Source organism: Paroedura picta, chromosome 13, assembly GCF_049243985.1.
Source record: "Paroedura picta isolate Pp20150507F chromosome 13, Ppicta_v3.0, whole genome shotgun sequence".
In the NCBI taxonomy this organism is placed as follows: domain Eukaryota; kingdom Metazoa; phylum Chordata; class Lepidosauria; order Squamata; family Gekkonidae; genus Paroedura; species Paroedura picta.
In genome coordinates this window covers 7,817,582-7,842,848 of record NC_135381.1, presented here as the reverse complement: position 1 = coordinate 7,842,848, position 25,267 = coordinate 7,817,582, and the positions used below count along the sequence as shown (strand labels likewise).

Here is a 25,267-nt window from a genome sequence, read left to right as displayed (position 1 = left end):
TGCTCTTCCACATGCAGACAGTTGAGTGACCTTGGGCTAGTCACAACCCTGATAGTACTGTTCTCACAGAGCAGCCCTGTCAGAGCTCTCTCGGCCTCACCTCACAGGGTTCCTGCTGGGGGGAGAGGAAGGGAAGGTGATTGTAAGCCGCTTTGAGACTCCTTGAGGCAGTGAAAAGTGGTTATAGAACCCAACCTCCTCCTCCTCCTTCATTTGGACATGTGGAATTGATAAGAACCTCTATAAGGTTAAGAAGGTGGTGTATGAATTATAGTTAATATAATTTAATTGATGTAATTTATATGTTCAAAAAGGTTGTTTATTAATGTAAAATTAATTGTTTGAATCCTGTTGTTACCTGCCCTGAGTCAACTGGGAAGGGCAGGCTATGAAAATAAACATTATTATTACTAGAAGATGGGGAACAGGGAGAACCTGGATATAGATGTATATAATTTGCAGCAGATAAAGGGTTAATTCAGGCTGATCCTGCATTGAGCAGGGGGTTGGACTAGATGGCCTGTCTGGCCCCTCCCAACTCTATGATTCTATGATTCTATTCTTCTGTTCTATTGCCTGAATTGTAACCTGTATTTTTTAGAATTTCTGTAAATTTCCCGACACAGTTTTTGACTATGCTCAGTGTTTCTTTTCTTTTTAATGGATTTTTTGGTAGAAGACTCAGGTAGCTTTATGGACTTGTCCTGAAGTAGGTGTTTTTTTTGGAGGGTAGGGGGGGGGGTTGCCTCCCCATTCTTAGACCAAACGTGTTGCATGTGTGTACAGATGTAGGACAGTTTTGAATAAATGAAACCATCTTTTCATAAAAACTTGTCTTCCACAGCAACGCAGCTGCCAAACACCCAACTCAGAGTGAATGCCAAGCGCAGACCTGGAAATTTCCCTCGAGCATGAAATCCACAGCTTCTGTCTCCTTTCATTATTTCCCATTCCAGGTAAGCGGCTCTGTTCGACAGGAATAGATCAACCTGGGCATGGCCCTGGAGTCTCCTTGTCATTTTCCACCGAGCAAACTTCTGCTTTCTTACTCGAGTCGACAGGCGTCGTAATTTCTTGAGGTCAACTGAGGATCGCACTGATATTTCTGTCGTCATCTCTCTTGGAGAACTGGAGCCTCCAAAGAAATATCCATCTTTGAATAGTGTTGGTACGTTCAAGGACAGGGGTAAAACTGCAGCCCTCTAGATGTCCATGGACTACAATTCCCATGACCCCCCTGCCAGCATTCGCTGGCAGGGGGCTCCTGGGAATTGTAGTCCATGGACATCTGGAGGGCCGCAGTTTGACTACCCCTGTTCAAGGAGATGGGACAAGTACATTCCTCTACCCCAGGGATTCCCAACCAGGGATCCACAGATGAGTTCCCTAGAAAAAAATGGCACAATTTGGAGGGTGGACTTCTGGTATTATACCCAGAAGAGGGGTCCTTCTCCTTTTTAAACCCAACCTTCCCCAGAGTTTGCTCTTGAATCCCCTGGAATTTTCCAACCCAGAGTTGTCCATCCTAAGTAGAGGTCACTTTTTCAGATGCTTCTGAATTTATGGGGATCCAAAGTCGCTTACTTCATTTTCCTCTATCATTTTACCTGTACAAGTAACTTGTGAGGTATCATTGAGTTAGAAGAGGCCATACAGGCCATCTAGTCTCACCCCCTGCTCAATGCGGGATCACCCTCAAGCATCCAGGAGAAGCATCTGTCCAGCCGCTGCTTGAAGACTTCCAGTGAGGAGGAGCTCACCACCTCCTTAGGCAGTCCATGACTCAACTACTCAGAGTGTGAAAAAAAATGTTGTGATATCTAGCCAATATCATTAAATCCATTACTTCAGGTCCCATCCTCTGCTGCCAACAGGAACTTTCCCCTGTCCTCCTCTGAGTGACAACCTTTCAGATACTTCAAGAGAGCCATTCTGTCCCCTCTCAACTTCCTCTTCTCCAGGCTAAACATTCCCAAGTCCTTCAGCCTCTCCTCCTAGGGCTTGGTCCCCAGATCCCAGATCATCCTTCTCGCTCTCTTCTGCACTCTCTCCATTTTGTCCACATCCTTTTAAAACTGAGGCCTCCATAACTGCACACTACTACAGGTGGGGGGTCTAACCTATGTATACAATGGGACTATGTCATCTTGAGATTTGGATGTGATGCCTCTCTTGATACAACCCAAGACTGCATTTGCCTTCTTTACTGCCACATCACACTGTCTGCTTAGCTTACAGTCCCCAAATACCCCAAGGTATTCACACAAACTACTACCCAGGAGTGTATCTCTCATCCAGTATGCAGGTTTCTAATTTTTGTGACCCAGATGTAAGACTCTGCACTTCTCCTTAGCTAGGATAGCTTAGGAGACTGTGACTGGCTCCAGGTTACCCAGCAAGCTTCCATGGCACAAGTGGAGATTCAAACTCGAGTCTTCCAACACTCTTAACCACTATGCCACACTGGCTCTCTGAAGAAGTGAACTGTAATCCTTGAACACTTGTATTCAAATAAAATTAGTCTTTAAGCTGCCTCCAAAACTCTGGTTTATTTTTCCAAGGACTCCTGGTGGGTTCTCCATCTTTGGAAATTTTTAAACAGAGGCTAGATAGCCATCTGACAGAGAGGCTGAAGGCTCAAAGGGGTGGCAGGTTAAAATAGATGAGCGATTGGGATGTGAGTGTTCTGCATAGTGCAGCGGGTTGGACTAGACGACCCATCAGGTCCCTTTCAACTCTATGATTCTATGATTCTATGCATCCTGCTGGATATTTCACATTTACTGTAGCTGGGTTCCCCCCTTCCCTCCAACACACACTATGGCAGACCTCCACCCCAGTGTGAAGCGTCATATTACAGATTATTCCCCCCCCCCAATTTCAAAAGCAATTTGCTGTACAGAAGGGAGAAAGACTGTTTCAGAAAAAGTAATCTCCAAGACTCCTTGGGTGCATGGTGCTGATAATAATAACAACAATTAGCATTTATATGGGGCTTTGGGGGGTTTAAAGCACTTGACACACTTGGTCCAGCAGTAACCCTGTACGGTTTGTTCATTTTTTCCCTGTATTGCAGAGACAGAGGTTGAAGCTGAATGGCCCTCAGTGGCAGCTCCATCCCCTTAGCAGCTGTGTTATGCCACCTCTTTGCATCCTGACCATCGACTGGAAAAGTTGCTGGAAAAGCAGTGATTCAAAAGCTTTCTTAATTTCCCAGGCCACATATTCATGCGAGGGGTGAGCACTGATTCCAGCAGAGGCCAGCAATTAGATTGGAATCATTTTGAAAACCTACTTCTCCCGAAAGAGAAGGGATTGTGCATATTCTAATCCCTGTATCCCTTGGCTTGCATAAGACACCTATTGTGTCACTGAGTTCATTACCCTGTGGAACGTTGATTACATTTCATTATATAAAGCTAATAATAATAAACAAATACAGTCAATGGAGCAACAATAAAGAGCAATCTAAGTTCAAGCAGAATTCTTTTTTGTGTATATATTAATAGCAATCATGAATTACTTGTATAAAGGGGTCTGGTAGTGTCCAGGTGTAGAAGAATAATAGTCACTCTGTTCATTGTTTTGAGGGATAGGCTTTTGCGTGCATGCACACTTCTTCAGAGACAGAATAAAGGTTGAGTCCAGGGGCACCTGGAAGACATGCAAAGTTTTATTCAAGGGATAAGCTGTTGTGCGCATTTCACACTTTTTTAGATGTAGAACTGTAGAGACAAAGTGTGAGTTCAGAGGCAGCGTGAAGACCAACAATGTTTAATTGAAGGTATTTGTATCTGAAGAAAGATTCAAGTGGGCTGCAGTGTTGGTCTGAAACAGCAGAACAAATTTAGAGCCCAGGAGCACCTTTGACCAACACAGGTGCCACTTGACTCTAAACTGGTATCAGAGGAAGCGTGTGTGTGGACACAAAAGGTTATCCTATGAATAAAACTTGGTTGGTCTTCCAGGAATCTCCTGGATTCCAACTTTGCCTTCTTCAAGAGTTCTACTCTTCTCAATCCACCAGCCTAAGAAAGGTCTATCAGGGGCAGCCAAACTGTAGCTCTCCAGATGTCCACGGACTACAATTCCCATGAGCCCCTGTCAGCTGGCAGAGCATCATGGGAATTGTAGTCCATGGACATCTGGAGAGCCATAGTTTGATCACCCCTGGATGCGTTGATCTTAAAGATGCCACTGCACTCTAAATCTGCTTTGCTCCAGACAGCCCTGCAGAACGACCTTTAAGCAAACAAATCATGCCCACCACCTCCCCCAGAATCCCTAACCCGGAAACCACCCCTCCCCTCGCTCCTCAGCCTCCCACCTCCCTCTCTTCAAACACCATCTCCTAGCGACCACCACCTCCTCTTCCGGCTCCGCCCCGTTCCCCCTCCTATTGGTCACTTGCTCCGGCGATTCTCTCCTTCCATTGGTCGCCGCGCCTCGATTAAAAAAACAAAAACCCTCCATTAAAGTCGCGCGAGGCGAGGCTCGCCGCTGATTGGCCGAGCCGCGCGGGAGCTGTGGGCGGGGCCAAGAGGAGCGTTGTGTGTGTTTTTTTTTAAATCGGGGCGAGACGTTTAAAGATGGCGGCGGCGCAGCGCGAGCGGCTGGTCTGAGGGGCGCCAAGCGGAGGCGGCCGAAGAGCCGGGGCTGGGTGGCGGGCAGCGCCCCAACCCCAGCAGCCAGGGCCGAGCCGTCGAGGAGCGACTGCCGGGGCACTCCAGGCATGGCCCAGGTAGGTGCCGGGCCGGACGGTGCCTGCGCGGTCTGCGCCCACCCCGCTCGCCCAGGCCCCGCGCCTCTCGGGTGGCCGACCTCAAGCAGGGCTTCTTCCCTTCCCCCCGGCTTTCCCCAGGCCTCCCTAGGAGGGCGTGTGGGGCACCCGAGGAGCGCTGCACCGTGGAAGATGCTGGGTCGGGTCTGAGAAATTAAGAGGTCTCGAACCTCGGTGGAGGTCCAGCAGTGTCCCTAGGGTGCGCCCCAAAGTTTCTGAAATGGCAGGTAGTTAGCTATACGTTCCAGGGTTTTTTTGAAATTACATATACACACTGTTAAGATAAAGACACCCAAAGGCTTTCTATATAGTAGATAAAATCAGATGCGATATTTATTTATCATATTTATCATACTTCTATATGCATAGTAATGTAATATGAATAAAGACGGGATTTTTTATAACTACGTTAGAGGTCTGCGGGCATTTCCCTTTTTGTTAATCTTTTTGGGTGCCTGGATTCCTGTTTGGGTTAAGGGTTTTCTTTTTTTGGTGTCTGGGTTCCTATTTGGGTTAAGGTTTTTCTCCTTTTTTGGTGACTGGGTTCCTGTTTGGCTTAAGGTTTTTTCTCCTTTTTCAAGGCTTCTAAATAATCTTCCCACAAGTTTTTTGAGATCGTTTTTTTAAGCGTAATTCAGTATGTTTCTTTATGCAGCCTATTCCCCACGCAGTTTTTGTATTTTGTTTTGAGTATAATAACTATTATTGTTTTATGGCCCACCCTTCCCAGTAGGCTATCTAGACTGTGTATCCTTCTTGTATTGTTTGCACCTTAAAAACCTTAATAGATCTTACTCATTTATTTTTTCTGCCCCGTTTTGCTTCCTGGCTTACTATTCAAGGCAAATAAAATACTTTTTTAAAAAAATTGCCACTTCCCCAGAAATATACAGCCCCGCAGTGTAATTAGAAATAGGTTAGTGTTCCTCTTGGTGCAGTTTAGGCACCTGTTTTTAGGTGCCCTGGGGCTGGAACTTGTGGTTTGAATAGAAAAGGGAGTGTCATGTGCTTGGGTGTTCCTAATGTGCTTCCTTTCTCTAGATTAATTGTAGTGTAACATATTGCATCGGAGCTAGTTCTCCTAGTATTTGGAGTTTGCTTATCCTATAGGGTTCTGTGGTTGATAAAACAGAAAATCTATTAAGTCCCTAAGGTACTACAATGTTATTTTAATTTTTTTTGCAACATTTAAGTGCCTTTCTGGCCTTTCCAATTAAAGAGTAAGACATCTCCACTGGGGGCTTGAAGAGTTACCACTAGGCAGAATAGACAGCACTGGTCTAAATGAACTGGTGGTCTGATTCAGTATAAAGAAGTACAGAATTGATGGAGAAGGATGTCTTAGTGTTGATCCTGTTCGAACAAACTGAGAGAAGGCTGTTAATATTTTGTTTGCCTTCTTGATTTTAGAATGAAATATGAAAAAAAAGAAAGGTTCACAGTGGAAAATAAACAGAAAACACAAGGAACCTTTCCAAGGCAATATGTTTGTGATAATGTATATAATGAATTTCAATACAATTTTATTTTTCATTTTATGCATTTGGCAAAGTGAGAATTCTAAGTCACAGCCTAGGATCTCATATTCAGTCCCTGACATCTCAGTTTAAAAGGCTTCTTACAATCACATTGGGAAGATCTTTGCTCTCATTCCCACAGGAGCCCACAATATATATTGTGATGATGATACTTTGCTGCCATCTGAATTCTTGCTGGTGGGTAAGCAGGGGTGCTAATGAATACCAGATGATCACCACAGTGATTCTACAATCCACATCATAGATTGGAAATGCTACTGAATAATGCTAGATTATTCTTAAAAGGAAGGTCCTTTTATCCCCCCCTTCCTTTCGACCTTTTCTTTTTCTTTGCAAACAAAATGCTTTGTTGTTGGTGGTGGTGGTTTCAACGGTATTTTCCCTGCCTGCCCAAACTCACACTTAGCTGCTGATGGGTATATGATTTATATTGTTCAGATACCTAGCAGGCTGTAGCTGTCAAGCATGGGAAGCCTTTCACTTCATTTTCAACAAGATGGTAAACATTAATAAGGACAGGACCAACTATAGCAGTGCCTTATGTTCACAACCACTTATGTTCTTTCTATTATACTAGTTATAATACTGTGTACTTCACACTGAGCACAGGTGCATGTATCCTTTTTTAATGTATGCATTTATGCTTTGGTTCATTATGTGTGAATGAACTATTATATATATCTAATAAATTTGTACCTTGCCTTGCCCCCAGTGGAGTCTCCAAGCAGCTTGTATTGTTCTCTTTCCCCATTTCATCCTCACAACAATTCTGTGAGATAGGCCAGGCTGAGTGTGTGTAACTGGTCAAGGTTATCCATTAAGTTTCTGGGGCATATGGTGATTTGAATCCTGGTCTTTTTGTATCACAGGAATAAGATTGTACTCCCCCTAAAAAAAAATAATAAATTCCAGGTTTTGGCACATTGGTTGGATTTCCTGTACAAAGGATGTTTCATTTTAAATGAAAATGGTTAACAGATACCAGCGATAAAAGGGGGAAAAGACAGCAATTTGGATTTGTTCACTTGAAAATGAATTGCATGAGAAACATCTTGGGTTCAATAAATATATCTCAATTGAGAGAATAATTAGCAACTTGATAATCAAGTACTACCCACTGGAATCTAACAATAAATCAGCTGTTTCCCCATAGAAGCATCAGTTTAATTGGGGAGCAAAAGTCAGTGGAGATAAAGTTATACTGAAATACTGTAACTCTTTCTGATAAATGAAATACATGATAACTTTGGGCCTTTATTTGCAAATAGGTTTTAACTGAAATTGGAGGTCCTTGTGTCCTGATAGGTAGCTATGGTTAGAACTGAATATTAACTGCAAGTAAGGCTTGCTTAATTTTGCAGCTTTTCTCTGTAGTTATATAAATTACACTTCTTTTGGGTGGATATCCTAGATAACCATTTTAACTGAAAACTGCTTGGAGACATGCTTCGTGGTTTTGCACTGATGTTTTTCCACAGCAGATATGTCAAATGAAATGCTCGTACACACAATTTTCACAAAAGGCATGTGTCTGGGAAGCCTACTTGGCCCAGAGTTTTTTTTAGTGCTGTGTTTTTAAAACCTCTCTTAATGTCTTGATTTTATTTTCCAAGGCAACCTTAGGCATATGCCTGGAGAAATAGCATTAAAATGTTCTAAATAAATACATTATAAAAAGGTGTAAGGTGATAGGTGCGCATAGGCATGCTGGCAGGTATTTTATCCTATTCTTCCTCTGAGGATCTTGGGACCGTATGTGTGCTGCTTCTTTATGTCACAGGCCAAATTTGTGCCGAACTTCAGGGATGAGGGGGAATTGTAGTCCATGGACATCTGGAGGGCCGCAATATGACTACCCCTGCCCTATTGTATCACTCTGCTATACTGGTTCTCATGGGGAGCATCACTGTGGTATATCCCTTTCTTCCCCCTGCCGAAATTGATAATTATGATGCACTTTCTCACTGAGAGCAGCAGACAAAATGCAACTTTAAAGGCATGCTTCATCCCAAATGGCACTGGTTCTTCTCCAGAGGTGGTATTTCTCCTGTGCTGCCTATACCAAGCAGCAGCAAGGTGTGGAAGCAGAAATGGAAGAAGTGCTTATCCCCACCCTCACCCTTTTATCTTCTCCAACTACACAGGGCTATTTTTGTGCCTCTCCTTTCTTTCCCACCTTTTGTTTTTTCAAATGAAGCAATTTGATGAAGGAGACATATGAAAGAGGGATGTGTTGTGCTTTCTCCCCTGTGATTCTTATGAAACATTTAGGGTAGTAGGTCTGCTTGGTAAAAGTTTGAATTGAGCAGATTCCAGCTAGGCTTGAAGGGTGGATGAGGAGAGTTAATGCCTCCATTCCCTGCTGGTAGGTAGACTTAAAACCCTCAATGCAAGTTTACAAAAAGGGACTTCTGGGAATCAGTTAGCAACAAGTACCCCATTTGTCCCCATGTTCACTGCAGAGACCACTGGAATCCAGGTTTATTTAAAACACATTGTGCTTTAAGAATCTTTGGCTTATGTATAGGCTTCAAAAATAGGACCAGTAATGAAATGTTTATGGAGTCTTGGTAGAAACTCTTCAGAATTATCTCCCAGGCAAGACCCATAAAAAATGTTTGCTTGATTTCACCTGCTGCACATCAGTCAGTAGATTGAAGTCCTTCGTGCAAGATGAATTGTATACACAGGCTTCATTACTTCCGGTTCATATGTAGTTCATACGTACAACATTGCCTGCGTTGTGCATCTGTTTGTGTGTGAGTACACAGTGAAGGGACCCCAGACTGGAGATTCCCTGTGTGTAGTCAAGAATAATTAGCGTAATTTTTGCATTTCTTCTTTTAAATTGCTCAAAGCACCTTACATACGTAATCTTTGTAACCTGTAAAATTGGCTGTGTTGTTACCTCCTGGTTGGTGGATTTTAACTTGAACCATCTAGTTTATAGGTGGAGCTCTTAGTCATGGTATATCGCTGGATGGTGGGCATTTTTTCCCTTCAGGACAGTCATGTTGTCCAAAGTCCAAAGAAATGCTTGCATGGAGTGGTTGTGATTATACCATTGCAATGAATCATTGAAGTGCCCTTTTATATAGGTTCTGAATTCCAGACTTCAGTAGCAATAATTGTTGTAGGCTTGAATGTCTGCCTAGAAGGGTTGGATTTTGCCAATGGGTTGGTCAAATTTGTTTTGCTGTCAATTGGAAAAGAAATGGAAATGCCTTTCTAAAGCAGGACTATGCATTTGCCATCTGTTTTCCACAGTATTGTGGGCCCGTGACAGTTATTTGAAATCTATTTAGTGACCCGTTGTAAAGAATGGGAAAAGAGCTCTTCTGCCATGGCCTTGTTAAAACGTTTTACACATCACCTGCTTCAGCTGAATTCAGCAAGCACCAATAGCTGCTGGTTGTGATACTTGTTAACAACACAAAGGTAAAAGGGGTGTCATTCTAAATTTTGCGCCATGGCATTTGCTTTATAACAGGACAATAGAAAAGTTGGAGCTTCTCTGTGACAACACATTTTTGTCTTTGTAGGTTGAAAGACGACAAGGACACCTGCATGTGGCCAGTGAAGATGCTCTCTACTTCGACTTCAGCTATTTAAGCTGAATGCATTGTGATTTCCAGTAATTGAGACAGTGATTTTGAAAGCTGTCTACATTAATGAAAAGAACAATGTAGTCAGCTTAACTGAATCATCCGTGTTGCATATTGACTAGAGCATGACAAAAACCTTTCCTGACGGACTTCTGCATGTTAGGAATATAGATTATATACTTTAAAGCCTTGGGTTTTGTTTTTGTTTTTTTAAGTTTTAATGATGGAGTCCTATGAAAATGCACCCCCCCTTCCAAAAGAGTCAGCAACAGAAGTGAATGTGGAGAACGATTCTTGTCCCCCACCACTGCCGCCTAATGAACAGCCTCCACCACCTCCCCTGCAAACGTCCAGTGACGCAGAGGTAATGGACGTTGGCTCTGGTGGTGATGGACAGTCAGAGACCCCTGCTGGGGACACGCCCACTGTCGGCAGAATGCAGCTGCTCACAAAGGGATCTTCATGCTACAAAAGTCGTCTTATCGTAGATCCTAACAGCGACCAAAGTCCAAGAACTGCTCGCCATGCGCCTTCAGTTAGAAAGTTCACCCCTGATCTTAAGTTGCTTAAAGATGTCAAAATTAGCGTTAGCTTTACGGAAAGCTGCAAAAGCAAAGACAGGAAAGTTCTGTACACTGGAGCTGAGCAAGATTACGAGGCAGATTCAGGCTTAGGCGTTAATAATGTCAATGGTGATATGCATGTTTGTCCTTTTGGGGGTAGTAACGGTCAAGCTACGCGGGTAGCCGGGGAAGCCGATGAGAAAAAAGACGACGAGAATGATGTAGATCAAGAAAAGCGAGTGGAGTATGCCGTTCTGGATGATTTAGAAGACTTCACTGACAACTTGATGGAAATCGATGAAGAAGGAGGGTTTACGTCTAAAGCGATTGTCCAGAGTGACAAAGCGGATGAAGAGAACTTGAACTATTCTTACGAGGTAAGGAAATCTGGTTTCTGAATCGTGTATAGAGGTATACCTAAGACAGGAATTTCTCTAGGATTTATCTATTTAAAATTTCTGCCTTTGTAACTTGAGTCTTAAAGTGGACTTTTCAGTATAAATTTCGTGGCTTAAGAGTTCCTTCATACAAAAGATGCCCTGAGAGAGTGCTAAGAGTATATGATGTGCTGTGTAAAACTTTGGAATGCAAGCTTTTAAAAATGATGAGTATGAAAATAGTAGAACACTAATAATTTATTGAAAACCTGGCCCCTGATTTTGTAACTCCCTGGGCATTTGTGGGTGAACCCATCTCGTCTGATCAGAACGGTCACAAAAGGGGAGTGGCTGTAGGGGCACAAGTGTCTGACAATGTATCTTTCAGGATGAATTTGATAATGATGTGGATGCTCTGCTGGAAGAGGGCCTTTGTGTTCCCAAGAAGAGGAGAATCGATGAGAAATACACAGGGGAGAGCGACCATCATTCTGATGGGGAGACCACCGTGCAGCCCATGATGACCAAAATAAAAACTGTTCTTAAAAGTAAGTTTGTTTACATTAGTTCTTTCTGGTGATGTGTGTGGAGATGGTGGCAGTGGGCAAATGGCCTCTGCTTCTCACTTGCCTTGGAAGCTCCGTGCAGGGATCACTGTAAGTTGGCTATGACCTGACAGCACTTACTCAGAGACTCACGCAGAGACACATCTTGGGTTTGTAAACATTCTTAAAGTGGGCCTTTTCATAAGTGACTCGCATCAGGCCCTCCCAACGTCTGGCCCCTCCATCTGTGTACTGTAGTTTGCCTTTGCTTTTTTAGCAGCAGTTTATTGTCACCGCCACTGAGGGGTTTGGCATCATAAACGTTTGGAATGTGGAGTACTTGTTGCAGTTAATAGGCTGGAGCCAGACACTATCTGGAAGATATTTCATTTCAGATTTTGGAAATAAATAGAAATCTCTTGGGTATTGTGGAAAATGAAAAATTTTATAGTACTTTGGTTTATTTTCAACTTCATCAGTTTCGCTATCATACTTCCTGCTGTTCAAAAGACAATTTCACTCTGAATGGCGAAATGCCTACTAACTTCAGATACAGAGTAAAAATAAATGCCACTTGAAGTGCTTTTTCTAATCTGTCAAGAGGCTTCGGTGTGTTTTGTATGGCTTGAATGAGAGTGTGGGACGGACTGTTCAGTGGTTTTAAGCTGTAGAATCCACTTCATTTTAGGACTACCTGTTACCATGGGAGATTTTAGTTTTTAGTAACATATTGCTTGGTCAGCGATACTGATTGGTTTAAAGGTACATTTATTTAGGACTGCAGCCTTTTAGTTTATTTTTCTACATCTCCCCCCCCCCTGAAAAGTTGAGCCTCTTATTAAAAGTCAACTTTTAACCAAATGGGGAAAACCCAATTTTACAAGTGGCTTTCTTTTTTTTACTTTTAGGCCGTGGCCGCCCTCCTACAGAGCCCTTGCCTGATGGATGGATCATGACATTCCATAACTCAGGCATTCCTGTATATCTCCACAGAGAATCCAGAGTTGTTACCTGGTCCAGACCTTACTTCTTGGGAACAGGAAGTATACGGGTATGGATCAAAGCTCAGTAATTTGAGAAAACAAAAAGACTTGGGTTTTGAATGTTGCTGTTGTCCTCGGCTGGACTTTGCCAAATGACTTGGGCTTCAAAGGTTTGGGCCCCTGATAGGTGGTTGACCCCCCCCCAACAAAAAAACATAGATACACACAGAACATTTTGCCTTATAGCATTCAGCTTTGGGTGTCGTCTTGAGTTCATGTGGAATGGTGAACCATATAAGAAACAGTAACTGAAAGTCTGAGTGGCATGAAAACGGTCAGGATCTGGTCTGTGAAACTTGACATTTGTTCAGAGAGGTGGATACCAATCTTAAGGTTCCAGTATTGCTGCCCTCAACAGTAATATGCTTGTTATATAGAGGAAAACATTAGTTTTTGCATTAATATCATTGATTTCATATATTAAAATCCAGCATTTTTTAAAATTTCATATAAGAATCATAACATTTGATTCCCAGATTAATTCTAGATTAGAGTCCAGGGCTATTGGACTCAAGATTGTCCAATTGCTTCGGAACAACCCAGCTACCCAGATTGCAGAGTTACCTTCTTCATGCTTTCTTAGAAATGATGGCACAAGACAATCAAAGGCGTTACCAAGATTAAAAAAAATACAGGGTACATAATCCATCAGATGCTGTCATCATTAAAATGAGCTTTATTTATAGGGGCATCTGATGAATTGCATCCATGCTTGGATGGAACTCTGATTCACTGAGATCCAGATGTTGAATTGTAAAGTATGGGGAGAAACTTTATCCCTGTATGTCCAAGGGTTGCTTCTCATTTTTGTGTGCTTTCCTTTCAGAAATTGCTGAAAATGTCAACACACTTGAGAACTGTGGAGACCCAAATGCTATACTTAACATTTTCTCCCATTCTAAAGATTCTCAGGGATTTTGTAATGTTGCTAAATGATGGGGCAGTGTGTACAACAAACTTTCAACGCTGCTGCCAGATACTAGACTTGTTTTGCTGTGCTCAGGTTTTCACTTGTACACTTATATTTGCAGAAACACGACCCTCCTTTGAGTAGCATTCCTTGTTTGCATTACAAGAAGATGAAGGAGAACGAGGAGAGGGAACAAAACAACGACATAACACCCAATGGTGAAGTATCGCCTGTAAAGCTCGCAGATAAGGCTCTAGAATCGGAGTGCCAAGCAGAGGAGCCTGACTCCACGGGCGCTGATTCAGGGACGTTAGAGGAGAAAGACCCCTCTGGGGGAGATGCAGCACAAGGAGCCTTAGGTCAAGTTAAGGCCAAAGTGGAAGTGTGCAAAGACGAATCAGTAGGTAAGTGCTGAGAACTTGAGCGTCCTGGGTCTCACTCACATTTGCAAACCACACAAGGAGACCAAAGTCCTTGTTTTGAAAACGTGTTTCTAGTATAAAATTATTTAGTCAGTGTGAATCCCGAAGGGGTGCCAAGTAAGCGACTGCAAGTAAACGTGTTAAAACATTGGAAGTCGTGCTGAACTTTGGACTTACCGTACCCTCCAAGTCCTTGGGCATCACCAGATATTTTAGTTCATGTAAGAGGGGGAAAATAATGTGGTTACCAGTGTACTCTCCAGAGCCGCCTAAAGGTGAAGGTTGTAAAATTATATACCACAAATCTGGTCCTCAGGGAATGCAGGGATCACAGTCAAGTGTCTGGGCTGGAGGGCTTCCAATAGATAGGGAAGATCTTGATTAGGTGGCTCTTTGGTATCACGTGGAACAACTGGGTGTAATTATTTTTCTAGACTTGGAAGATTTTAGGCATTACCTTGAAAAGCGTTTTGATTTTGAGCAAGTAACTGTAAAAAAGTTCAGAACCTGGGCAGAGAGGCGACAGTTCAACCGTGAGATGAAGAGGAAACAGGCGGAGTCTGAGCGGCCCATTCTGCCCGCCAATCAAAAGCTGATTACCTTGTCTGTACAAGATGCACCTACAAAGAAAGGTAAGATTTGAGACAGTACGGTCAAGATTTATTTGCCATTCAGGGCAAGACTTCGAAATGCTAGCTCGATCTTCAGCTTTTTTAGGGTTGTGATGTTTTTGAATTAAGAGTCAGTTCAAGCAAAAATACTCAAATTTACAGCTTTATGAATGAACCATTCCATTTTCAACAGGAAGTTAGGCATTGGAGTATTTGATCACACTATCAAGCATTTCATAATATCAAGAAGCCCGCTGCATACACGACAGCCTCCCTTTTAAAATTTCATCATGGTGTTGTGTGTTGGTAAGAGCAGAGAAAGCTGCTCACCACATGCCCCCCCCCCCCCAAGGACCAAATCTGAGCAGCATAGCAAAATTTTTCTGATTTGGAGATAGCTGAAATTACAGCCTGTGACCAAGCCAGGAGAATTGATTATCTGCCCACCAATAGCAGCTGCCTTTAAAAATAGTACAGAGCATTCTAAAAGGAAGGGACTCACCTCTAGCCAACTTTCTCTTTATGGTGGAGCCCTCTTCTATTTTGTATTTTAAGTTAGAACTCTCAGAAGTTGCTCTTGACAGAGCTTGCATTTGTGAAAAGGTTTGGCAGTGGAGCATGAAGCTGCCCTAGTAGTTAGTGTGTGTACACAATGGCATTAGACTTTGCTCTTCAGTTTGAATAAGACACTTAGTCTAATGTTAAAAGTTGCTGTGCAGTTTGCAGCAGCCCCCTCAAAATCACTTTAACAGCATGCCTGATATGTCTTTTTCTAGAATTTGTTATTAATCCCAATGGGAAGTCCGAAGTTTGCATCCTGCACGAATATATGCAACGAGTCCTAAAGGTTCGCCCTGTTTACAATTTCTTTGAATGTGGTAAGTGTTCAGAACAGCCTCTTTCTAGAGCAGATGGTTGACTGCAAGGTCTAAATTGTACTCTGACATAGTAGTTACCTTAATGAGCCAGTTTTCAGAAAAGCTGGCCGTGCTGCATAATGTTTTCTTTCACAGAATACAGTCACATTCCAGAACATAGGGAACTTTTCTGGCCCGAGTACCAGGAATACATTAACAGTGTTGGTATCCCAGCAAACAAAAGGTAGTTGGAACGAAGGGACATGCTTGGAAGTGTCTGCCAGCAACCGAGGGACCTGGTTTTGCTCCATAAGTGGAGAGCCAGTGCTGAGTCAAACAGTGTGCCACAGCATGCATGGCAGGGGCTGCTCACCTCTGTGGGAATGTGGGCCCTGCCCCTGGAGTATACACAAATCTTTTCTCCCCAAAAATGTGGTCTGTTAAGAGAACATAACTCACTGGAATGTGTAGTATTCACAGTTCAAAATGTTAATGGCCAGTAAATGTTCTTGAAAGCTACAACAAAAATTGAGTCCAATAGCACCTTTAAGACCAACGAAAATTTATTCTAGTCATGAGCTTCTGTGTGCAGACGCATGTGCAAGGAAGTGTGCCTGCACACGAAAGCTCACACCTTGAATAAATCATTGTTGGTCTTAGAGGTGCTGTTAGACTCAATTTTCGTTGTGCGACTTCAGACCAACACGGCTACCCACTCGAATCTTTCTTGAAAAGCAATAGGACATTGGGAAGTTGACCCTAATGTATATCGAGGCTACTAAATGACCAAATATGTCTTTTGATAGCGGTAACTGGTCTTACATCGTTTTCAGACTGTTTTGTGAAGAAGTTCTGTCACGGTAACGTGGCTTTGAAGATTGGCAGTGGTTATTTATTTTACTTATTCTGGGATTTGTATTCTGCCCTGTCTTTGCAAACTTGTCTATAAACCTGCGATGGAAGCGACATACTTCCACAATATATAAATCTCTACTGTAACCCTGTGACAGAAGCGGCCTGCTTCCATAATATTATGGGCAAATGACATAGATGGAGTTAATTGGACGCTTGAGTAATATTGATGGCAGTACATTAAAATATTGCATTTCCCCATTTTCTCCCTTCTTTGAAGAGAATCCAAGTGAGCCTTTTGGAGCCTCTGTTATTATTGATGGAGTGACGTATGGAGCAGGAACTGCAAGCAGCAAAAAGCTTGCCAAGAATAAAGCTGGTAACGTAGCCATATGCAGTAATTTTGCACACATTTCCGCCCACTTTCTTCCCTTGGTTGAGATAAAATGTTCAGGGTCAGTCACCCAGGGGATCTTCTCTTCCAGTTCTCAGTTAGCTGGGAGAAAGTGAGACCCCCTCTGTAGGGAATTGACTTTCCTACTAGGGAAAGTATGAACTAGCATGTAAGTGAGCCTTTCTCCTCTTCTCGAGGATACTAAAGCTAGTGCCGTGGGACACAGTAGCAGGTTTTACAAAAACAGAGTGACTGGGCAAGGAGTGTATTGGATCTTGTTTCATTCTGTCCCCCATTTCTCTGCACTCCTTTTTGTTCATCACGTTTCTCCCAGCCTGATTGACTTTCTGTATCCTAGACTCACCAGGATAAAATGTTTGCATGCTCCATAACACAGCAAAGTGCTGGTGAGGATAGCCCTCTATACCCACGCATTCCTGTTTTACTTAAACAGATGGGCTCCCCAGTGTCCCACAGAACTTGCATTCTAAATTTGAAGTGGGTTTTTTTTCACATTGAGACCTGATTCTTCATTGCATCCCTGTCTTGCATTTCCTCTTTACGTATGTGCAGAGGACAAGAATTTAGCTGCATGTCCCTAGTGGTAGTACACAGGTTCTGGAAAGAGAGCGGGATTTCTTACAAGACAAGGCCTCTACTACAACAATGGTTTGAAAATTACTGTAATCGACATCTGCAGGAGAAATATAGGTCTGCAGAATCCCATATTACGTCAGTTCCCTAACCATTGCAATGACTTCTTCTGCAGCCCGAGCAACACTGGAAATCCTCATTCCTGACTTTGTTAAGCAAACCTCTGAGGAAAAGCCCAAAGATAGTGAAGAACTAGAGGTATGACGGGTGGCACACTCTTATTACTTTGAGTCTGACTTGATTCCCAAGGAAATGAAAGTAGGGTGGCCTTTTTAATGGGGCTTAGCTCATGTATTTTTTAAAATCCAGTGAGAAAAATTCACTTTTAAAAGACTTCCATATTTTTTCTTAAGTTGCCATTGTATACATTCTCAAATCCATAAAAAAATTATTGTCAAACCAACGCTACTTTTATCAGAAAGCTGTTTAGCTAGAATTTCTTAACTTAAAATTAAAGAACAAACAGCTTCCTGATAAAAAAAAGCCTTTCACTACTCAAAGGAGTCTCAGAGTGGCTTACAATTGCCTTCCCTCCCTCTCTCCACCAGAGGAGAGAGCCCTGGGGGAACAGCACTTATCAGGGCTGTGACAAGCCCAAGGTCTCCCAGCTGGCTGCATGTAGAGGAGCGGGAAATCAAACCCAGCTTGCCAGATTAGATGCTGCTGCTCTGAATTACTACGCCAAGATGTTTCTGTATACAGTATCTTGGTGATCACACTGAAATCCAAAATATACAAACCCTTTTATAACTGGAGTAGGCAGAGGCTTTCCTTTGATTCTTTTTTACTCCTAAACATGTCAAAGCTAGGAGAACGAGCTGTGTCCATGCCACTGCTTTACAGCATTCTCTGCAACCGCTTCCTTACCCAGATCCACCAAGAGAGCGGTGGTGGAGAGAACAAACCGATTACTTAGCTGAAATCAGAACTTCCCAAGTCACTGAAGTTATCCAGAAAACATCAGTTTCATGCGGCACAATCCTTAGATTGTTTTGGGGCCAAGCAGGGTGCGTTAGGATTTTGCTCATTAAGCTTTGTTTAAAGCAGAGTTGAACTTCCTATCTTGTTTCATATCCACCTTTAAATGACATATAATTTATCCATTTTTGTTGTAGTATTTTAACCATATCAGTATTGAGGACTCACGGGTATATGAACTGACCAGTAAAGCTGGGCTCTTGTCTCCATATCAAATCCTTCATGAGTGCCTTAAAAGGTAAGGCTATTCGCTTTATAGATCACAGGGTGCTTGTACATTACAGTGGGGAGGGAGGGGTCTCTTCCCCAAATAAGCTTCCTTGGCTCTTCCGTCTGCCTCTAACCTGGTTGAAATGGCATCAGCTCACACTTGAGAGGAGTGTACTATGATCACCTTAATGGGAGTAGAATATGCCTCAAAGTGAGCTCACCTGTGCTGCTGCTTGCATTGTACTGTAGCACCAGCACACTCCACATTAGTAGCCAAGTCCGAAGCCTCTTCACCACCAAGACATGGAAGTTTACTTCACTGAGCTTGGAATGTTGCGGGATTTTTCTTGTGCATGGAGTGGTACATTAGTACCTTTTAAAAAATGCTTACCTTTGGCACAGTTGATCCTAAAGTTCAGCATTTTAAAATCCTGTTGATTTACATCAGGGAGTTGTGTGTATTCTAATCTTATTCCAGCGGACTCATTGGGACTTAATAGTCCTTAGTTTTGCCCGGATTCTTACAATGTCAGCCTTTGATTCCTTCCCCCCCTTCCCTACTTCCTAATATTAAGGAGCCTAAATTTTTTGGCTAGATTTGCTCAGCGCAAGAGACAGGTTTTTGTCTTTGTGGGTATGGCGATCGAAGGCTGCTTAAAATGTTTGGTGAAAAAGGTCATTGTTTCGTTGGCCATATATTATGACAATATATTTGATCAGACATAGTTCAGTTACGTTGCTTGGCTAAGAACCTCCCCCCCTTTATTCAATCTTCCTTAAGAAACCATGGAATGGGTGATACATCCATTAAGTTTGAAGTGATTCCTGGTAAAAATCAGAAGAGTGAATACGTCATGACTTGTGGGAAGCACACAGTGCGTGGATGGTGTAAGTATGAAATTCTCACATTGGTTTACATCTGGGTAGTAAACGGCCCTCAAGTCTTGTACGCAGCGGAGTTGCCTTTTAAGGCCCAGATACTTGCTGTGCTGTGTTTGATTTTTCTCTTCTGTGTAGTACTTTTCCAGTGATGAATTCTGTTCTTTTATACTTTGTTCCATAACACCAGACAGTAAACTTCTCATGACTGAGACCACTAGTAATTTTGATGACGATCAGGACTTTAAGTACAGTTGCTTATCTCATGCTGAGTGACAATCTTCTTGGTAGGACTTCGATAATGCCTGGAGATCAGGACTGAAGTTTTGTCTGGATTACCAATAGGTTTACAAGTCTTGTCTGCTCAGCCTGTCAATTACTAAATACGAAATTGATGGAGGGCTCAGCCGGACTGTCCTACTCACCATTTCATGGGGGATGCTGAACGATTGACTTCTGTGGGGAGGAAGCTTACCGAATAGAGGAGAGGTCATTTACTATCCAGTGTTCATTGATTTTTCTTCTGCAATTCTTGATCCTGTAATGTGATTTCCACTGCTAATACGAGCTGTAGTTTGGATCCTGGGGCATACCACTCTGTCAATACAAACCGTAATTCCTCCAGAATAATGACTTTTCTATTTGTGAAAGAGATGAGGGCGATTTTCGCTCCGCCCAGCTGCAGATTCTCAATTTGTCCCTCATGCCCACCTCTTTTTGGCCCATTGAGACCTCATTTCAGGGGACATAGGAGGCTACAGTGATGGGGGGAAAGGCAAGAAAGCAGCAACTTTCTGGTGCGATATTGCTAGGAGTCTTGAGAAACTGTAACCAGTATTTAAGTTGCTGGTCACATGTTGGCGTCTTGCAGTTCTCTGAAAAAACCTGCACATGCAGAAAACATAAATTTCCCATACACATGTGCATTAAAAAACTGGAAATTCATTGCATTGGGTCCCACCCTCCCATTTTTCCGCAGGGTCCTGAAACTGCAGCATCTGCACTTCAAATCCTGCTACCCCCCCCCCAGACATTTACCTGCCCTGATAAGCGAGGGCTTGGAAGCAGAGAGTAGGCACTACTTTAGATGCAGATGATGATGATCAGGGAGAAAAGACATGAGCAAACCAAGAAGGGCCCATCTTCAGAACCACTCAGGACTTTTTACGAAGCTAAGTGAAGACTGGAGGGATTAGCTTTCTTTTCCAGGCTTGCAGACACCACCAGTCCCTTCAGATTTGATTTCAGGGTCTTGATGTATCTGACTTTGTTTTCACGGTGATCATGCAGGTAAAAACAAGCGAGTTGGAAAACAGTTGGCATCTCAGAAAATCCTTCAGCTGCTTCACCCACACGTGAAAAACTGGGGCTCGTTATTGCGCATGTACGGTAGAGAGAGCAGTAAGATGGTGAAGCAGGTAAGGGTGATACACTCCTTGAAGATCAGTGCTCTTGCGGGGGGGAATGCTTGTTTTTCTGCTGTGGGTTTCCATGGTGCCACCAAAACAGCAACCAGGTCCCCTAAGCACTATTGTTAAGATGATGGATATACTGCATCCTCCACATACAGCCAGTGTGTTTTTGCATGTGGGGGGAGCCTCTCTGCTCTCCCCTGAACTGTGTCAGTCATTTAAGCTTTTCATTTTCAAACTGAAGCACCACTCTGCAGCTCCTCCTTTTCTCCTTTTCGTTGTAGGAAACTTCTGATAAAAGTGTGATAGAGCTCCAGCAGTATGCCAAAAAGAACAAGCCAAATCTACACATCCTGAACAAGCTGCAGGAAGAAATGAGGAAACTGGCGCAAGAAAGGGTGAGTGCGTTCTTATTTTTGACTTCGAGGAGCACATGGGAGCCTCACATTGTGGCGCATCTGTATAGGGAATTGCCTTCAAGGTTTATACGCAGGAGAGATGCCTTTTAAGGGCCAGATATTTGTTGTGCTATGGCTGTTTTGCTCTTCTGCACATTATTTTTCCAACTATGAATGTTTATTTAAAAAATCTGCTTAGGTTTGCAAGCATCTCAGAAATGCACACATAATGTTGAGCCTGTCCATTCCATGTCACTCAACCTCAGTAGAAACCCACTTCTACATTAGGTGTTTCATGTATTTGTACTACATAAACGTGGTTTGAAGCTATTTAAATCCAGCTGGGGCCATGCAGCATGCAGCAGCTGCTTGCAAAATTACTGCTGCGACTGCCCACATCATCCATTGGACTTTTTAGTGTTGCACAAAAATGTGGCAGAAATAAAGGCTGCCTCTAGTTGGCTGATCACAAGAGTGAGATTGATCCCCTTAGATCGGGGGTAGTCAACCTGTGGTCCTCCAGATGTCCATGGACAACAATTCCCATGAGCCCCTGCCAGCATACATGGTCTTGCCTTTTGTCACTTGGCTGCCTCTCTGCTGGCGTGGTGACTCGTATTATGTCAAGAGGCAGAGTCCTGCATTTTTCATGCAATTTCTTAACCGGGTTGGCATTATGGCCCACCTGTGCCCAATTCCAGCTGTCTCTGTAGAAGCAGCCTTTCTCAACTTTTTTACTCTGTAATGATCTTCAGGTTTTGAGAACCCCCCCGAAATGGCACAATTGTGTAGAAGAAAACCCCTAGAAAGCCATCTTGGTGTAATGTTAGGAGTGCTGACTTCTAATCTGGCCAGCTGGGTTTGATTTCCCGCTCCTCCCCCTTATGCAGCCTGCTTGGTGACCTTGGGATTGCCACAGCACTGATAAAGCTGTCCTGAACAAGCAGTAATATCAGGGCTCTTTCAGCCTCACCAACCTCACAGGGTGTCTGTTGTGGGGAGAGGAAAGGGAAGGCGAATGTAAGCCGCTTTGGGTAGAGAAAAGCGGCATATAAGAGCCAACTCTTCTTTTTCTTCAGTAATATCAGAAATGCTTACTTTCCCGTTCGGGACCAGGACTGTGTATAACCCCGGCTGGCTTCTTCTGTTTTAGGAGGAAACACGGAAGAAGCCCAAGATGACGATTGTAGAATCTGCTCAACCTGGTAGTGAGCCCCTGTGCACAGTCGACGTGTGAAAAGAAATGTCAACCATTGGGGAGCAATAAACAATCGGCAAGAGCTAGTTTTTTTTTTCCCTCAGCTGTTATTTAAGAATGGGTTTGCTTCAGAACGCAAAATAACGTAATAGTCCAAGCTGCTTCAAATATGCATTGTTCTTCATCAGGGCAATAGTACTTTTGAGTTTTTTTTTTTTGTGGGTGTTTCTTTCCCCCCCTTTTTTTTAGCTTTTAACCTCTGAGATACTTAATTAAAAGAGAGCAAAAAATCTCCACTTGAGCCAATGCACAGAAGGGCAAACCAGCACATACAGAGGAGAAGCTGTAGCAACTCCCCCCCCCCCCCAATGCTTGTCTTGAATGGATGTGTTTAAGTATCAAATTCAGAATGTCGCTGTAAATGGTGAAACGAATGTGTAAGATAGGAGTATAACCGTACATGCTCTTGTAGGAACGTGGAGTCAGCTGCTTTTCAGAAGCGCTCTGCTGCCTTTCAGCATATAAAAACATGCACTGATAAGACACTTTTGGACAACCGCTGTGATAAAATGAAAAAGCAGTGTTCCTCTTTCCAGAAAAGCTAGGCCAGTAGCGTTGCTTTATTGTATTGGGGTAAGCGTCAGATTTCTAACATTCTTAAAGAAGAAGGGGACTCAAAAGCACGGAGGCCGCCTTTTAACTGGGGTATCTCCCACACACACACACACACACGCAGCATAGGAAGCCTTTCTCGTTTACGTACAACACAGATTTAAAAGAGTACATGGCTGCTCATTTCCCCCCTACAATTAATTTCAGGGAGCTTTGAGCGGGATCGCCAGAACACCCTGCGTTCTTTCAGGTTTACACCTTTGGTGAGATGTTCGGAAGTCCCTTCTGCAGAATTGTGTGGCTCAAACGTTTGATGACTTGCTTCCCGACGAGTCATTCTTAAAAACCTCTCCTCAAAAGCAGCCTAAAGCTCCCCTGACAGGACAACACCGTCCTGGGTACCATAGTCTTAATCCAATTGGATCAAATCAGGAGTTCAGGCTCTTGCTTGTACGTGAGCCTTAAGAAAAAGAGAAATCGTCGGTTTCATGGCCTATCTTTAAAAATAATCACTGGATTAACCTTTAAGCATTCTTTTAAAGAGTTGTCACAGGTTTTTGTTTTTAATTTACTAAACGTTTTTAACCCTGGCAGAGTAATTTCTGCTGTGGAAACTATTAGAATGTAAATTGGGGATACATCGGAGAGACCGAAAGAACCTTCTCTCAACAAGCTGTATTAAGATGAAATAAAGAACACTAATATGCAAATTCTGTTTTGTTTTAAACTTTTCTTAAGCTGGGTAGCGCTTGATGGCGTAACATGTGAAGGGGTCAGGCTCTACAACCCGATAATCTATCCTACAAATATCTCCTGTGCTCACTTTTGCACTCCAGAGGATAGAAGGGAGGGGAGGCCTTTCTTTCCATGCTGCTGCTGCTGCTCTCAGCCCATTCTTCTGAACAGCTTCCTAAGACAAGTAGCTAACTGGCAATGAGAAAACACCTGCGGGAGGAACTTGTGTTCTCAAAGGGTCCTGTTTGCAGCAACAATGCAAAGGAAAGCGGCATGGAAGAATCTTGCCTCCAGTAGGCCTTGGCTGAATCCATGCTTCTTGTATAAAATGATTGCATCTGGCTTCTTAAAGGCCCACTAGGCCTAGGGGCCTTTTGAGCTTCTATTGTTGTTTTCCAGTCTGGAAGGCAAACATTAATAGCTGCTGGTGATATAAGAATTTCAGTATCTTCCCACTGAATTCTGCAGCTGTCTTTCGTTGACACCTCCGAGTCACTGCTTGGCCCAGCAACTCTTTTCCTAGTTTAGAACCCCAGGAATGATTTTCCTCCCTTAAATGGTTATGCATTCTGGTATTATAAGCCTACCACCCACAAAATGGCTTCCACCACCAGTGTCAGTTTTTTAAAAAACCAGTCTGATAGGCTTGGGGGGTAGCTTTAGAAACCCTTGCATTTTACACAATGCTAGCGAACCTCCGTCCAAACAGCTGGGATTGCATCCTTAGCGGCAGTAATCAGATCGCTTGCAAGATTATGGACTGTGGCAGTTGCGATTTCCATCTCTTTACTCCAATGCTAACATATGCAACATCACTTTCCTTACCCCACAAAATAGCGGGTTCCTTTTTGTGCCACCTTCCTTGGGCACCTCTTCCGAGATGCAGTGGCAGCATGCAACGACAGCTTCTGCTAGTCGCTGTTCTGAAATCCAGGCCGTGCCAATGCAATACTGAAGAGCAGCAGTCTGGCTTTCTTTCAGTCAGGTTTGCATCGTGCCTGGCGTGGGGGGGAAACTTTTAGGGATGTTTTGCAGGTTTGCCTGCCTGTTTTTCTGTGGCTGCCTCATTCTAGAAATACTGTTTTGCAGAGTTTTGCCGACTTGACTGTCTTGCTGTAGTCTTACCTCAGCTTGCCCGCATTAGACTCCCTACGAAGGTGACCGCTGCTGTTAAAACCAGAAAAAATAAGACATGTCATTGTGAACCAAAGGCTTGTTCCAATTATGCATTCTTTGACAACCAAGGGTATTCACTTGATGTTCTGCAGCCTCTTTGGGGCGAGATGTTCAGATAAAGCGCAATAACTCCTGGGACAATGTAACTGCTGTCGTCACTGAAAGTATTCCTGTACTCTGACGTTTACTATTGTTTGAAGTGTGTAACTGTCTTGCATTTGCACATAAGCACAAGCTGCTACTGTAGAGGGTAGAGGGTTGCATTAACTTCTGCTTCCGCATGAATCCTTATGCAGTGTCATTCAAGACATATTTGAAAAAAAGTATGTATCTATTGTAACGTGTGTGGTCTTTCTCTAGTTAATCTCGAATACCTAAAAAACTATTTCTTGGCCCTGTTTCCTCTTCTCTGTCATAAGGTCCCTGTGTTTCTCGTGGATGGGAGTAGGTCTTTTGCTTTGACTTGCGTTCTTAATAAGGTAACAGCCCGAAAAAAGGAAGGTCAGAAAAACAAAACC

General features: G+C 43.1%; 1 protein-coding gene across 1 annotated transcript; it reads left to right on the top strand.

Annotated features, from left to right (window-relative positions):
* Nucleotides 1–4,554: 4,554 nt before the first annotated feature.
* DGCR8 (DGCR8 microprocessor complex subunit) lies at nucleotides 4,555–23,548 on the top strand. Its single transcript, XM_077308820.1, has 14 exons — nucleotides 4,555–4,741; nucleotides 9,861–10,863; nucleotides 11,252–11,411; nucleotides 12,317–12,459; nucleotides 13,483–13,765; nucleotides 14,218–14,415; nucleotides 15,171–15,272; nucleotides 16,384–16,482; nucleotides 17,267–17,349; nucleotides 18,267–18,367; nucleotides 19,121–19,227; nucleotides 20,509–20,636; nucleotides 20,915–21,028; nucleotides 22,182–23,548. Exons 2-14 carry the CDS (start codon nucleotides 10,144–10,146, stop codon nucleotides 22,263–22,265), a joined length of 2,322 nt encoding a protein of 773 aa, XP_077164935.1. The 5' UTR covers nucleotides 4,555–4,741; nucleotides 9,861–10,143; the 3' UTR covers nucleotides 22,266–23,548.
* The last annotated feature ends 1,719 nt before the right edge of the window (nucleotides 23,549–25,267 follow it).